The 17,284-nt window shown below is 39.5% G+C and overlaps 1 protein-coding gene across 4 annotated transcripts in view; it reads right to left on the reverse strand.

The window, feature by feature from the left end:
* Positions 1-968: 968 nt before the first annotated feature.
* Positions 969-17,284, reverse strand: part of Csgalnact2 (chondroitin sulfate N-acetylgalactosaminyltransferase 2) — a 30,508-nt gene continuing 14,192 nt past the window's right edge. For 3 of the 4 annotated variants that reach the window (XM_034511926.1, XM_034511929.2, XM_034511927.2), the window contains exons 3-8: positions 16,413-16,629; positions 14,761-14,862; positions 11,285-11,463; positions 10,037-10,131; positions 4,752-4,833; positions 969-2,900 (exon numbers count right to left, since the gene is read on the reverse strand). In XM_034511926.1, the coding sequence (XP_034367817.1) occupies positions 2,608-2,900; positions 4,752-4,833; positions 10,037-10,131; positions 11,285-11,463; positions 14,761-14,862; positions 16,413-16,629 (968 nt within the window). In that variant the 3' untranslated portion in view covers positions 969-2,607. The remainder of the gene's footprint in view (positions 2,901-4,751; positions 4,834-10,036; positions 10,132-11,284; positions 11,464-14,760; positions 14,863-16,412; positions 16,630-17,284) is intronic. The other variant, XM_034511928.2, reaches the window with a different exon arrangement.

Below are 17,284 nucleotides of genomic sequence, written 5' to 3' on the forward strand. Positions count from 1 at the left end.
CTTGAAACACCTCTGCATCTCCAGAATAAGTTGGCGTGATCATTTGGATAATCTTTTTGGATTAGTTTATAACTCTTTTATTGAGAAAATTTGTATTTATGTTCATCTAGGAGATTCTTCTTTGGTGTTGGGGTGGGAGGGGAGGGTCTTTGTCTGGCCTGGGTATTAAGGTAACATGACTTTGTAAAAAAGAATTTTAAAGAGATCCTTTCTTTTCTAATTTACAGAATAATTTGAGGAGTATTGTTTTCAGGTCTGCTGCAAGTAACTGACTTTGGAAAGTAAGTTCACTGACTACACTTACAACTGATGATACAGAAATTTTACTCCTCCAGAAATTCTGGCACACTTCTAAGAGTGTATGATCATGCTCATGATACCACTGCTTGTAATAAAAAAAAGAAAACAGTAAAAGGTGTAACAACCAAAAGCTAACCAACAATACTACAAAAAAGCTGTGCAAGGACAAATGTTAGCAATAAAGTCACTATCAGAGTATGTTCATGAAATATTACTCAATAATAAAAATGAATCAATTTAGGTATTAACATGGGTAAACCGTATTTTGTTTCTCAAGACAGGATTTCTCTATGTAACATCTCTGATTATTCTTAAACTTATTTTGTAGATTCAGAGATCCACCTGTCTCTGCTTCCTGAGAGCTGGGATTGAAGGCGTGCACCACCAAGCCCAGCAACATAGGTGAACTTTAAGAACAACACCTTACAAAAGGTAGAGAGCATATAAGGAAATAATAACATGAATTCAAAACCAGACAAAGCTGAGCAGCAGACATCTGCGGAGTTGAACTGTGACAGGGGAGGGTGTGGACTAGACCGGGCACGGCAGGGCTGGTTGCTGCGCCACGTGCTGGTGCATGCTTTACTCTTTAATGTCACAACTGCATGTGGTGAATCTTCATGAACTTAGATTTTAAATTAGAAAGAAATTAATTTACCACATTTCCATTTAGCTTTTGGTAACAAAATACTTTATTGGTACCGCTTAATGTAAAAAATATAGTACTGCTTTCATTGCTCGGCTTCCATCTTCAAATGAAAGCTAGTTTTAAAAAAATAGGAGTTGAAGTAAAAATCATTTGATTATCTCAAAACCAAGCTGAAACCACCTTTGTAAATCATTAGGTACCCAATTTTAAATACCACGGTCACTGGTCTTGACAATAAATAAGTGTGTACAAAGGAGACACTGGCTCTGCTTCTTCTGCAGAAAGCACCCTCAGCACTACCCCAGCTAGCGCCCTCGGCAGTGAGTTACATGGAATTGGACTCACTTTAGCACCTAGAGATTTGGCGTCTGTAACATCTGAGATGGTATGATTTACTGAACAAAAATAATGACTTTTTCTGAGTTCTCATGGGTTATATACAAATAGCAGGTCCCTTTAAAAGTCAAGGGTTAAAAAATTATGCATGCCTTTACTTTATCTCCAATTTCTGGATCTAGTAAATGGCCCAACGATAAAATATCCATGTATGATAAATAGTATAGTGCAGTTCTACTGGAATATAATTTCTTATTCATCTTGTCTCATTAATATAATTTACATTTCAATTAAAATAGCATTCAATCTGTACATGTTTTTTAAAGTACTCCATAATTCATATTTGTATCAGATTACTTTTCCTTCCCTTTTCTCAAATCAAGGGTGATCTTATTATATAATACATTAAATTGTTTTTTTTTCAATAAAACTCTTTCAACTGAAAGTATAATACAAACACAAACACAATTGTGGAAAAAATTAACATACTAGAAAATAAATATATATGTACCCATGCTAAATAAGACAGTGCAAAACAAAAGCCATACCAAACCATGCTATAATGTTCATATCTTCTATGCCTCTTTAGGAAGGTTCTGATGCATCTGGCTTATATAAAAAGATGTTCCCAAACACAGCTATTCTCCTGCATTCCAATATAATAAAATGTTCAAAACAATCTACTACAATTTGACTATGCATTTTGAACATTGGTAACATAACAATATATTTTATTTATAATCAAACCACAAATTCTAAACTACATCTACTATATCCATTTCTTAAAAACATATTCAGAGGTAAAGCAACATGAACTAAGGGGGGTTGATTTATGCCTTCGTGATGGACTGTAGATTTCAGATGTATTATTTATTCTCGGTGAAAAAAATTCTACATGTGATCAATGAAAGTTTTCATTTAAAGACTGAAGTCGAATGATTGACTTAGTGGTTGGCAGGTGATATCCTCCAGAACATCATGACCAACCAATGTAACCTGTAGGAGTGTGCTGACCAACCCAACATCAGCCTCACACACACCCAGGACCAACCAGAGCACAGGTACCAGGCAGAATCTAATTCAAACAATTCCAGGAACAAATATCAAAGCTCATTTTGTCAACTGTTTCATACTACAGCACTCTCACAAAGCAGGCTTGACAGCAAGACACCTGCGTTTTCTTCTTACAAGTTGACCTACAAAACATTTTTAGAAAGAACATGAATAAGAAAAGTTTTTCTCTGGAAGAGGCACAGAATCCAGAGTTGGAATTAAGGCTGAATAACAGTGCTGGTTTGTGGTTCACTCTCACACGCTGACTGTCACCCCACAGCCTCGCTGTTTGTTCTGTATGCCTGTTTGCGAAGATGCATCTCTATTTCCTCCCTGAAGACCATCATTCCCAGGTGGGAGTGAGAGGCCTCATTCATGGCTTTGGATTGGATGCACATCCGGTACTGCTCAGGGGTGAGCTCGTCCGCACAATGTTTCTCATGCCAGAGGTGGAAAAGCCCAGGAACTGGAGTCCGAATCACACTAAGATCACCATGTAGGTATTTTCGGTAAAGATGAACATCTTCTCCGCCCCAGCCTTTTACTTCCAGGTCGAATCCACCTGCAGGTACAAAACTGACACTTTCAGTGGCTGACAGCCAGAGCATAAACAAGTATCTGAACATTAGATGCTCTGCTTCAAATGAGAGCCTACGGTACAGCACAAAACAACAGCCTAGTGGGATAACTTCCTGGTTGGAAATTAATTTCATTAACAACTGACATTTAGACTTGGAGAGCTCAACATCAGCTGCAGAGAACACTGCTATCATGGTAAGTATTTCAGAACACCAAATTCTACAGAAAGCCAAAGAAGGAAATACAAATCATGCCCCCACCATTAATATTTTTTCTATCCTTCAAGAAGGCGGAGAAATTCAGTTCAGGATGCCAGCCCACGGTTGGTATGGCTCAAATGTAGTGTGGGTCTTCCCATCTGAATCAATCCAATTTAGACAACCCCTCACAGACCGTCCAGAGTTTTGTTTCCCTTGGGATTCAAAATCCCTTTGGGTGTGATATTCAAGGTGAACAATCACACCGTATAACCAATGTATTCTACTATAGGAAAAAAAAATAAAAATTTTTATGTCTACACAAAAGCATATACACAAATATTTAAATCTTCATAGCAGAAATTCTCATAATAGCCTAACAACAGAACCCAAACATCTATCTGCTGATAGAAAACGTGTGTTCTAACCACACAGTGGAACACTATTTGGCTATAAAAAGGAATGAGGTATGTAACACATGGTACACATGTAAGGCAAGCACTGAACCCTGAAACACCTCGATGGGTGGCAGAAAGCAGTCCCGAGAGACCATGGGATGCCCCACTGTAATTATGGAAGTGCTCAGAAGAGGCAAACCAATGAGAAGCAGGCCAATGAGTTTTGGAGTGAAGGAGTTGATGGGAAATGAAGAATAATTGCTAATGGGTGAGATTTAAGGTAGTATTAGTCTAAAGTGATTGGTGATAATTATACAACTTAGGTAACTGTACATTTCAAGTTGATATATTTCACACGTGATCTGTAAGTCAATATCCCACTCAAAACACTCACAATATTTTTACAGTCTACAAAAATATATTTTTGAAAGACAGTAAATACTATTTTAATATGTAAAAAAATCAGGGAAATGGCATTTGTTTTATCATTACTTTTCACTCTCCCATCATTCAAGTATTATAATGACAAAGAGACAAGAGTGGAGGGTCTTAAAGACAAATGCTAATTAGGAGGGTGAATTTCATCTGGATTAAGAATATCACAAGCCTTATGCTACGGCTTCTACTATGTCATGGAAATGGAGACACTAAATAATCTGGAGTTAGAGGATTCTTCTCTCTACCAAACTATTCTTTGGCATTTTCTGTGAGTACAAGTGAGACTGAGGAGAAGCAGGGATGAACCCAGACCTCTGACCACTTCTTTGAACTAGGGATAGAACTTTGGCTCCCACTTGAGAGATGCCCTACCCTTGTCTTCATACTGGGCTCTGTGTGACACTCTAACAGAAAAGAGCTTCACCTCTAGATGAAAAAGAGAAAGCCTCTCACTAGACACTCCACGATTACTCGTGGCTAACACACCTACAGACAAATAGTAAGGTTCTAGAAAGCTCTGGAAGAGTGCTCCAAACAACTGTAAACACGACAACATGACAGTCAATGACTTCTTTTTGTTTGCTTGCTTTTAAAGAAACTAGTAAATTTAGTTTTTACCTTTATAACCTCATTTTTACAATCTGAGAATTAATTATGAGTTTTGCTTCACTTTCATATTTCAGATATACATCCTCACAGTTTAACTAAAGGCACTCAATTCTGATACCTTTTGGGAAAATGTCATAAGGCCTAGAATAAAGACATCAAGTTCTATCATCCTCAGAGGTAATGTATACCTACCGACAGCCAGGAAATCTGATTGATATTGACAAGTCATCCCAAAGCCAAAATCTCTCCAAAAACCAGAGTCCTTTTTATGAACCTTGTGATAAAAAAGAAAAAATTCAATTTAATCTTTAATAACTAGGAATTTTAATCAATAATTAAACAACTACTTTACAAAGAAATTTCCTGTCATTTATTTAAAGGATCATATGCTGTTATGCCCTTACAAAACAAATGGATATCCTAATCTGCATGATCACAGGACTTTTAACAGTTGCAATTTAACTGGACTCAAGCCCTGTACAGAGTTCACGCTGAGGTTACTAATAACAAAAAGAATGGTCCTGACTTCAATGGACTCAAGATAGGAGGACAAGAGTTAAATGTGGAGCTATATAATACATATGTGTGTGTGTGTCCATCTGTCTGTCTGTCTATCATAATTTACAACCATCACTTCTATATACTGTAAAAATAATCCATTTTTTCCTCTTTCCATCCATGGCTCTCAGAATGACAGCTCCAAGACTACTTATTAATAAATGCCTTGGTCAAAGCTTTGGCTCATTCCCTGACTAGCTCATAACTTATTTAACCCCCTCAAAATGTTCTGTCTTCCACATGGTTAGTTACCTCTCCTTTAGTCCCAGCCTGCTTCTTCCTTCACATCTTCCTCAGCATCTCCCCAGCACCTCTCAGTGTCTCTCCTACATCTTTCCCTGTATCCCTTTTATTGTCTCACTGTTTCCCAGAATCCTCTTTCTTCCTGACAGTGTTCCACCTCCTATTCCCTGCCTCAGTTCATTGGCCATCGGCTTTTTTATTGACAGGTGATGCTTATAAGAGACTCTCTGTAACACACACACCTTATTTAGGTGTTTAAATCACACCCCCAACCCCCAAATGGGCTCATTTCCCGGCTTCCTCAGTCTAGTTTTCTACTATTTGGTCCCATAAAGCTTGTAAGCTTCTAGGAAACTCTTGTCACCTCTAGCTTTTCAACAAGACATGAATACTTTGTAGGCACAGGATAGTTTTACCCCAGTCAGTATAAGGTGTTCACTAACAGGTATTACAACAGAACTCAAACCAACAAGCTGAAAAGGGAGTGTTCTTGGGCACATTAGAACCCAAAGCTCCTCTTACTCCCATGAGACAGTTTTTAGAGAAGACAACTTGTCTTGTTTCTGTGGCATAATCAAGGGTCAACAGACTACAGCCCTGGGTAACTGGCCTGCCACTTGCTTTGTAAATAATTTATCATGACAATGACAGACGGGGGCTCTCTCAATACAGGGGGAGAGAGCTGTGTAGTTACAACTGGACCATTTAGCCTGGAAAGCCTAAAATATCTCCTGTCAGCCCTTTACCGAAAGTTTGCCAAAAACTGGTGAAGATACCCTTGGAACTACCAAATCCTTTTCCTATGTGAGGAAAACCATTATCAAAATAAAGTTGTTGCTGTTGAAGACCAAGTAGAGAAACAGAAAACCAAGGATGTACAGGCAACTAGCACACTAATAAATCCATTCAAAAGGCTGTGCCATGTGCCAGTGCAAGGGGAAAGCATGGCCGAGGAGGCCATCCTGTTAAGTTGCTTACACAATACTTCCTTGAGGAAGAAAACCAAGCAGGGACCAGAATGAAATGAGAGAAGCTATGCAAGTATTTGGAATACAGCACTGCAAGGCAGGACAGCGTGCACAGAGCTCCGCTGAGAATGTTCAACACAGAAGGGACACTGTGGCAAGAGGACAGTAAGCAAGGCCCTAGGGTGACTTACGAGAGGGTTAGGTTAGATCTGTTAGGATCAGAGTGAGGCAGGATGGTGAAGGAGTTCTTGTCAAGGGGGTGGATCAGCTTAGTTATCACAAAAGGACAGGTGGGTCCCAGGAAGTTGTTCCTATTGTCACTCCTATGGGGCAGCTCATCCACTGGGAATGCACAGAGGCTTGGGCAGTAAGGAAGACAGAGATCTTGAGAGGAAACTGAAGAACTGGCTGTTTATCCTTCCCAAGTGAACAGAAAACGAAGTTGAAGGTAAAGGCTTCAGGAAGAGAAGAGGCAGGAGTGATCTGCACGGCTCCAAGGACAGAGGGTGGGAAGAAGAGAGGAGCAAGGCTCCAAGGCAGCTCGGGAGCCCAGGCCTGGACAGCTGAGGCAGAAGAACACTGGGGAAGGACTGCGGCTGACCTTCCTGGGGCCTTGGTGACAAGTGTCCTTAACCAGCTGGGAGGCTATGGGAGGACACTGTGGAGTACAGGAGACAAAGGAGGTGAGCACACAGCAAAGCACCCTGGCTGCTTCTGGTGCACTGAGTCCAGCCTGGGTAAGGACATGAAGGTGAGGAGAGTTAAGCAAGGCAGCTCACCCAAACTCAGATACTGAGACAGCTTCCTGCAAAAACACGCAAGGAATTCGACTCTGACTGATAAAGGAACCAAGTTGGAGATGCGCTGGGGAATGATAATTCAGAGAGACCTGCAGGCAAGATCAGTAGGGACTAGGGATGGTAAGACTCAAGGAGAGATACTGTAGCCAACATTCCACCAACTTATCTTGTAGAAAGCTATGGAATAAATATTTTAGGCTGTAAGAAACATTCAGTCTGTCACAATTCTTATACTGTAAAAACAGTCACTGACAATAAATAATTAAATGAGCAGGCTGTGCCCCAGTAAACTTTATTATGGTCACTAGAATTTCAACTTCATATAATTTTCATGTGTGATAAAATATTAAAATTTTAAACCATTAACATTGTAAATACAACCCTCAACTTGTAGACTCTATAAAGTCAGGAAGACAGCAGACACAGTAGCTCAGGTACACAGCATCCCTAAGCTCAAGCTGAGCCCAATGTGATAGTCTCCCTGTTGCCTTTGGATCAAGATGTAGAACTCTCAGCCCCTCCAGCACCAAGTCGGCCTGCAGACTGCCATGTTTTCTACCATAATGATAATGGACTGAACCTCTAAAACTGCAGGACAGTCCCAATTACATGTTTTCTTTTATAAGAGTTGCCTTGGTCATGGTGTCTCTTCACAGCAATAAAACCCTAGCTAAGACACTAACCATAACCTAAATATCTCTGCCCCTGCAATCCCATTCCCAGGAATACCAGGGGAACATATACTATATATAGTAACACACATCTACCATGGCTATACCTAACCCCTGACTTTTCCTACTTCCACTCCTTTCTTTTCCTCAGTCTCCACATCTGCTCCAACAACAAGATAGCAGTTCTGCATCCAAAAATCTCTAATTTTATACAATGCAAACTCCTTCTAGGGTTCCACACACTCTATGTGACCTGGCCCTGCACTGTGCTCCCACTCTGCCAGCTGTGCTCTGAGCACAGAGGAGACTCAGTCACGGCTTAGTTGTCCCCTGCCAGATATTCCACAGCTATCAACAGCCTCATCTCTGCAATGCCCTTATGACTGAACACAGCACAGAAATCACATCATCAGTTTTACAACTTGGTTTGTTTTAATCATGTTTGTTATCTGACTTTATTTTTGTCTTCTTTCAGAATAAAAATCGTTGTGAGCACGGTAGGGTTATGAGCTTCTCAGTGAAATACAGTGCTTGGCAAAACAAGATGCCCAATACCAGATGAATTAACATGACGGAGGCAGTCTGTGCAGTGCCTTAGTGTCACCATGGAGCACACAGCCTGGGCTCCAGTTTGGTCAGTTCACCAGATACAACAGCAGTACAGCTGTGTTCAGGGGGTTGGCAGGAAGATTAAATGAATTAAGACACAGGCAGAATAGAACAGAACCATTTACACAGTAAAGAGCACATAAACTTTTTTTTGTTTTGTTTTTTGTTTTTCAAGACAGGGTTTCTCTGTGTAGCTCTGGCTGTCCTGGCACTCACTCTGTAGAGCAGGATGGCCTCAAACTCAGAAATCCACCTGCCTCTGCCTCCCAAGTGCTGGGATTAAAGGCGAGTGCCACCACTGCCCGGCAAGGGCACATAAACTTAAGTTGTTATAATAATGTCATCTATCTGGACATGGTGGTACATACTTGTGATACCCACTACTTAGAAGCCTGAGGCTTAACTCTGAAGCCAGCCTGGGTTAGTAAGTTCAGGGCCAGGCATGAACTATATAGTAAGACCTTGTCTCAAAAAGAAAGAAAAGGAGGGAGCTAGAAAAGAAAAAAAGGAAAAATTCTAAAATAACAGCAATAAAAAGTCATCTGGAAATGTCCCACACGTCCATTTTCCTCTACGCTTGCACTCTGTATTTACTTTACTTACATTTCATGCCTTCCTCTTGATATAGAATACTCACTACGCTAAGTACTAGTAAACTTCTTATTAAAGTTTTACTTGTGTTTAATGTTACTTTATATATTTTGCTATTCTAGGCCCTGAGAGATCCTAGGAGCAGGTATTACCATTAACAGACATGAATCTTTTTAAACCTGAGCCTAGACAGCTGGTCTACATTCCCACCAGCCTCCCTTGCATGGCTGTGATTTTTAAAAGAAGTAACTTTACAAAACTCTTTTATTTTTAATAAAGTTGACTAACGTGAATTACTGTCAACTTTTTAACTCATTTTTTCTATTATGTGTGCTTACTGCTTATTGATAGTATCACTTTAAATATGAACTAGATCAAGTGCTTTGGGGTATCGGATTAAGGTGGATGTGAGTGACCGATTGTCACTTTGATTCTATTTGTATATATAGTCCTAAACAAGACTGCCCTTCACAGAGGGAAGGGACATACAGCGCTAACTCTGAGAAACCCAGTGGATGAATCGCAGGAACTATATACTAGCTTTATAACATCTCTGTGAGCCATATTATTTAAACAGTATGTTTATTTAACATTTCCAAAAAAGCCTATTTAAGTATAGCTTAGGTAATAACTATAGGGCTCGATGCATGACAACTGCCTTTCATGGCACTCTATATAATTTCCTATAGCATACTATTCCCTGGTAGTTATCTTTTAATTTCTAGTTAATGGAGTTTAAAAGTTAATATTCGTTTTAGCATTCCTAGAGCATGTTGGCAGAAATGTGACTGTATAAGCAGGACCTTCTGGGACATGAGGCTCTCCTGTCTGTGGTCAACACCTTCTCCTACCACTGTCACTCGAGTCTAAAGTAAGAAACACAAGCCTTCCTTGAAGTGGAAATGCAAAAGAGACTATGGGACTTGAAATGGCTATTTTTTAAAAAATTGAAACTTTATTTTTACTTGTACAACAATCATAAAGGAAACTAGAAAAAAATCATTGAGCCTTTCATAAGCAAAGATACAAAGTCTCACCAGCTGCTGCTCCACAGGGGGTGGCACATCCTGGTTGGCATAGACAATGGCAGGGTTGTAAAGACTGAACACCACAGGGTAAAACACTTTTTTACCTATAAATAAAAATATATGTTTATCTCACACAGATGAAGGACTTTTATTACCGTATCTATGGAGACTTTCTATCTTTGAGTTAATTTTATCAATCCTCTAGAATACCAATGTTCACTTGATAACACACAACAGGTCAGTCTGAAACTGAAGCTGCAAAACAACATAAAGGATGGAGCACCCCTACTCCTGTCAACCACCAGAGGAACACAAAGTCATCCTCTCCCTCAGTCACTCAGGAGGTGAAGCATTTGATGACTCTCTGTTTTCACTAGGCAGCAGTAACAGATGTAAATTAACCTCTGACAAGCACCAAGAAACTCAAACATTTCTATTACTCTTCAAAGAGAGTCATTAAAACAGTAAATACACAGAATACTGCACAATGCATAGATACATAAAGAACAGGGAAAGAGATTTAACCAAGATCTGGGATCTTTTGAGGAGAAGACTTTGTCATTCAAACTGATGACACTTGGAGACTTCACCAGCTGTCTAGGTCATTTCCCCTCAGTAGAGGAAACCTTGCTGTGACTGGCTTTAGCCAGATATTCGAGCATCAAGTACTCAGTAATGGTCAAGGGACCTGTTACATGGCAGCCACTTTATTTTTTGATACTTATAAATGTACAAACTTGTTTTATATCTATAATGTAAAGCAATGTACCATCAATCACTTTAAAATGTCTAATCTGGAGACTAGCCACTACTTATACGTGGACCTCTGCATGCCTGTGTAAGGTGTGTGCATGAGTGCGTGTGTGCACACTATCTCCCTCTACACCTGGGACGCATCAACTTCCAGGTTCCCTTCTTTTGTACTTCCTTCCTCTCCATGCTTCCACTGTTTAGGGTTTTAAACATGCTAGGCAACATTCCACCACTGAGATCACCCCAAGCCTCTGCACTTCTTTACTTCCCTTCCAGAAAGAACTACTGGAATCTGACTCCAAGAAAACAAAGGATTTGAACATCAGAGGTCAGAGTTTCAACTTACTACTCATTGTTGCAATTAAATTATGCCTAATATAACTTTAAAACCATCCCAATGTTTAATAAAGACGTGTTTCCCTCAGATTAGTGTGACTCAGCCCTGGACTGTGCTGATACCCTTCTAAGTGACACACTCAGCTCATGTGATGGTGTTTTACGCACCTGGCTCAGCATTTAACCGGCAGCTGTTAAGGAACTCAGCTGAGAAATATATATCAACATCACAGAAAAACATCAAGACCTCTCCCTTGTCCCAAGCTTGGGCACCCACATTTAGTCCTCGTCCACGATTAAATTCTTCGTTCAATGAGACCAAGGTGTAATTATGAAAATTAGACTCACTATGAGGAAAGCAAAAACAAGAGCTGATAAGTCCCATTTAAAGGCTGACAGTGTCCTTTCTTCAACAGAACTTACAACGGACTGTATTTCAAATAACTTATTATGTTGGCTATATGTTCACACAGGAGAAGGAAATCTTCAGCTTCTTTCGTTTGTTCCTTATCAGGAATAGATTTCACCAAATGTCCACATTTGAAGCAACATGCTAATGGTATGAATTTTAAAAGGGGCATTGCCTTTTGAGATCTTAAAAATGCACTGTGGAAGAAACACATATACATGGAAACGTAGCCATAGTTTCTGGTAACCAACAATGCACTCTATACACACAGAGTGCGCTCCTACCCTCTTTCAGGTCCTCACCTAAATGTTCCATTGTCATGTACCTCCCTGTTAGCACATGGGAAGGAGACTCTCTAACCCCTAGCTTCTCTCCCTTAGCTGTTTCTCTAGTATCATATAACATGTTTATTTGTGTATCTCCCAACTCCTTCAAAATAGATTTTGTGTTCATTAATATGATGCACACACAACAAGTTCAATAAATATTTGCTGAATTAATGAACAAACAGTGGTTTCAGGAAGAGACTGCTTATGTCTATAGTAACTAAATGTCAGATGGGAAACTTGAATTACACCTTGGTAGAATCCCAAAGTCAATGACTGCAAGTAGAAGGCCATTTCAAACAATTCTCAGAAGCATAGAGGTAAGTAAAAAAGCACAAAACATTTTAGAGAAAATAGCTGGGTCAGATTAAGCATATGGGAATAGTGAGGAGGGCCACACCAAGGAACCCTACAACAGGAAGAATGAGAGGACAGCCAGAATGAGTGCACTGTTCATCCCAGATCAAACGACAGTGTTAGTACCTGAAAAGGAAGAGTCAGCAGGCTTTTCCATAGGTTGGTGGTTCTTGAAGTGAAGCCTTCAGTATCTGATGGCAAGCTCTCGCTACCCTCAGAGGTGCTGACTCAGAAGCATAGGGCAGAGTCAGTTCTCTAGTGGGCTTTAGTGAGCCCACTAGGTGCTGCTGGCACTAACTAGAGTACCACTGAAGTAGGAGGCCAGTGAGGAAGCCTGCTCTTATAACAGGACAGCACGGTAATGGGAAGAAAGAAGCAAAGACTCACACAACATGTGGAGTGACTCTGAGTGCTTGGAATACCCAGACTCTCCTCTCCATCTTATGGCATATAAATCTCTCCCTTCTTTTCGAGAAATTGCCCACTGCCAGCCTGGATGCCCTGATCAGTCTATGGCTCATCTACCTACCCTACAACAGTAATTCCCTAGGCTAAGGACTAGGCTCGAGTGCGGCCAATTGTGAAGCCTCCCTTCCACTCAGCACAATGACTGAGTAGTTCAAGAGTGGGTAAGACATCCTTCCCTGGGATTTTCTCTACTGAAGCTCTCTGATGACAAAGCTGAGAAGGTGTGAGCCAGTATCCCTCATCATGTAGAAGAAGTCAATCTGCAGCAGGAGAATGAAGTCAATACGAAGAAAACAGATAAGACCAAGGAAAATCTTCATGGCAGTCAAGTGTCTGATTCTAGTCCTTCAGGCTCCAAAGTTATTTTTGTTATTTTCTTCTCCAAACTTACTTGCACCGTCACTTCTGGGAGATAGCCAAAATCCTTCAATATTACTCAAATTCTCCTTAAGCAGGCTCAAGGTCTCTGCCGTTTTCTACAGGAGAATCTTGACAACACAGGGAGGTGGTTTCAGTAATTCACCAGGGTAAATGACTGAAAGCAATGAAGAGGGGAGTAGGGTGCAGGGAAGTGAGGACTGAGATTAGGCTGTGGCATCAGCAAGGGTGAGACAGAGAAAAGTCCCAAATAGAAAGTAACCCAGCAGAGGCAATTAGCAGTAAAAAGACATATGGCTCTCAGATATTAGGTCCAGGGACTATGAAAATGGTCTGATTCTGAGCTCAAAGAGGGCCACTATGATGTGGAGAGGAAAGATGGTGAGTCATATTTATGTCCAAGGCTGTGAGACTCCTCACAGGACAGGATCAGGGCTTTACTCTTTCAGTTATGTCTAGTCTTCCCATTGCCTGAGTTAGGCTCTCAAGGAGCATACCTGGAACATAGAGGGGAGACTCAACAGATGTTAGCTGAGTAATTCAAGAAAAATGGCTGCTTCCAACCAGCAGAAAGATAAAAAAGTCATCAAAGATATGTAGGTTATGTGTAGTAAGAGCAGACGACCAACCTAACAGAATACAGCGTATTTACATTAGGAAAATAAAAACTCACATGCATAACATCACTTTAAAGGAGGAGCATTAGGCTATCCAATGTAAAAGAACCAACAAAGAGGGTATTAGAGAAAAAGGCTGACTTTGACAACTGACTCTTCCATTTGGGCCCATGATTTGGAGAGGAAAATTTCATTTTAAAGAATGAAAAATTATTAAGGAATTCCTAACTAATTTATTCAAATCTTTGGACGCTTATTATGTGCCAGGCACAACATGGGCCTCTTACTGCAGAACTACTTTTCTATTAAGTTTGGCTGTTAAAGAACAGAAACAAAACTGTGTACTTGTGTACTGCAGAACCGGGTGGGAGTTGTAAAGACGTGGGAGTGATAAGCACCACTTCAGGAGAGAGCAGAAGCATGGGTATACAGGAGGGAAGAAAGGTAAGATGATGGTATCAAAGCAGAGATTAGGGTTAGAAAAGCAAACAGAACCTGCAAAAATACAGCAAGGGGCAAGTAGGTAGATCACAGATCACCCCAGGCTCCCTGCTAAGCAATAAGGGAAGATGGATTGTAGAGTTACATAAGATGAAAAACTTATTACCATTACCACCCAACACATACACATGCTCAGACAACTTTGTGTGTGTGTAATGTTATGTATGTATATGTATGATGTGTATGCATGTACATGTGTGTGAACATTTGTGTGCATGCATGTAAATACCAGAGAACAATCTTGGGTGTTACGCTTTCCTTCTCTATTGTTTGGGACAGAGTCTCTGTGTTGTCACTGAACACTTCAGCTGGCCTGTGAATTCTGGAGATTCTGTCTCTGCCTCCCATCTTGTCATAAGAACACAGTTACACATGCCTGCTTCTATGCCCAGCTTTCATGGGCTCTGGGGACTCAGGCTCAGGTCTTCATGCTTGTACAGTGGCACTCTGCTGACTGCACATCTCCTCAGCCCCTCAGCCAGATTTTAAAACAGTTCTAGAATTAAAACACTAAATATCTGAAATTCTCACTCTTAACACACTTTAATACTTAGCATTATGGACTTCAGTATGTTCTGGCTTACCAACCTTGAGACAGATTCTAGAATAGATTTGACTTTAGATAGTCCTTCTTTCCCAAAATACACAACAGTGAGATGAATCCTCTTGTCTTGATGAATACAAACATCTCTAATAGAATTGAAAAATAAAATTTGTTCAAGAAAACATACAAAGCGCCACTCATTCAGAGATGTATCACATAAAGTTTTGGCAAGAGAATGAATAAGACACTACCAATACAGAATGAAATCACATGCAGTATTACATTAATATTAAACTGACGATACCACTCAATTGTTGGAGATATTACAGCAAAGCACAAAGTCTGTGGGTCAGTGAATACAACCTATCTGAGGGCCATGGCTACTTTACTGCCATATTTCAAAACATTTTTGGAACAACTTGCAGTGGGATTGCGTTCAGTACCAAATTAAAAAACTGCTCAAGGGAGTATGCCTAATCAGTTCAGAACTAAATAAATAATTGTCTCAGATCAAGAGGCTGTTCTCAAATGGAACAAAATAAAAAAAAATTGTCTAGCGGCTGGTATATAAAGATGATACCTGTGATTAAGAAATAGCTACCATGATGCAGGTTATTACTAAAGAGGTTTAATGAAGCCTCTTAAAGCAATTGGAAGAAAAGCAACTTTAAAAAGTTATAGGAAATCATATGTCATAGAGCTATTTCAAACAGGCAAAACTTAGTTGGAAATATGACTTCTGGATATTCTACCACAGGATAGAGTTAGCTAACTTTAGAACAGAAAAATAAAGAAGTAAAATTAGTGTATTAAAACATAGCAATTGTTAAAGTCAAACAAAGATACAGCAGTTTCCTTAAATGTTTTTTTTTTTTCTAACATAACTTTAAGTGTTAACTTAGCATTTTAAAATACAACTTGATGGTGAAAAAGAAAGACATAAGTTTTCCTACTTTTAGTTGAATGCTTGCATTTTTAAGTTTATTTCAATCTTAAAATTCAAATTGCTGTCAGAAGACTTTTACTGGAAGAGGGCAATGTTCTAGGTTTTCATTGAGGTGATGGTTTGTGAGTTTACTCATTTGTCAAGGCATGAAAACATGACTTAACCTTTAAATATCTGTTATATTATCCTTAGATATGTGGATTTTTAAACTGTAAATAAATTAGTCTTCAATAAGGCTGACTTTTAAAGTTCAATTTATTGGGGTTGTAGAGCTGGCTCAGTGGTTAAGACACTGGTTGCTCTAGCACAGGACCCGGATTTGGTTCCCAGCACCTACACAGAAGTTCACAACCACCTATAACTCCAGTTCCAGGGGACATGGTGGCTTCTTCTGGCCTCCACGGGCACTGTACACATGTTGTGCACATATGAACATGAAAGTAGACACTCAGACACATACATAAATCTTTTTTAAAAGTTCAGCTTATCCTAAATTCAAACACAATTATAAAATCATCAAATTGAGTTTCCACGTAGTTGCTACCCTCAAATTTGTATCATAGTTTAAACTATCAGGAAACATAATGTACCATACATGCATTGAGAAAAAGAAAAATCCAAAAATATCCCTTAAAGCCTATATAATTATTCTATAACTCTGAATAATCATATTTGGTGAAGATAAATTAAGTAAGTCTACACAAAATAAGGTAAAGAACCTAGTGGCCAAATCTGAAAGTTCTGAGTTACCTGAAGTTCTGCATAAACTGTGAAAATGCTTCTGTCCTCTCAGCAAGTGGCACAATGATATTAATAACTGATCTTGTAATGTCAATCAGCTCATTCTTCACTTTCATGAGGGGTCCAAAAGGGCGGAAGAGGGTCACATGCCTGTACTCCATAAGGTCTGCTTTCTTAAAAAACAGTTCATACTGCGTGCCTTTATCTCTCTCGGTGCGATAATAGCCTAAAGCAAAGAGTTTGGGACAAAACCAAGTTCATGTCAATATTTAAATTCAAGAGAAATACAGATTTCACTCAGGCAAGGATTGAAAGTATTAACCAGACTACAGGGATTTTATCTGTTTGTGGAAATACCTACCTACTGCTATGTGCAACCAGAAACAGCTACTCTTTAGAAGAAAAGGTTTGCAAAAAGAGCTTTGCTACATTATTCAATCCACAAAATAAGCTGCTACGATAATTACCCCTTTTTTACATACAGCTTCTTCCCCTTAATACTAACCTGTATTGCCACAGTGCCAAACAAACTGCTTCTGTAATATTAAATTCTGACCCCAAGAGTCAAAACTTTATTACTTGGTTCAATTCAACAAAATGACTTAAGTACTTTCATGTTAGTCACTAATGATACAGAGACCATGTGGTCTCAGTTACGAGGAAGAGCCAGTCTAGTGAGGAAGTCAGAAAAATAAATACTAATGATATAACATGTAATGTGTGCATGCATATATGTGGATGTGGATGTATATATTGTGTGTCTCTCTTATACATGTATGTGTGTGTATATATTTTTTCCCAAAGAATACTAGTATAGATTTTAATACAATGATTTGAGATATGTTTAGAAAAAGTATGGTGGTTGACCAGGCAATATGATT

Source organism: Arvicanthis niloticus, chromosome 9 (genome assembly GCF_011762505.2).
Source record: "Arvicanthis niloticus isolate mArvNil1 chromosome 9, mArvNil1.pat.X, whole genome shotgun sequence".
NCBI lineage: Eukaryota > Metazoa > Chordata > Mammalia > Rodentia > Muridae > Arvicanthis > Arvicanthis niloticus.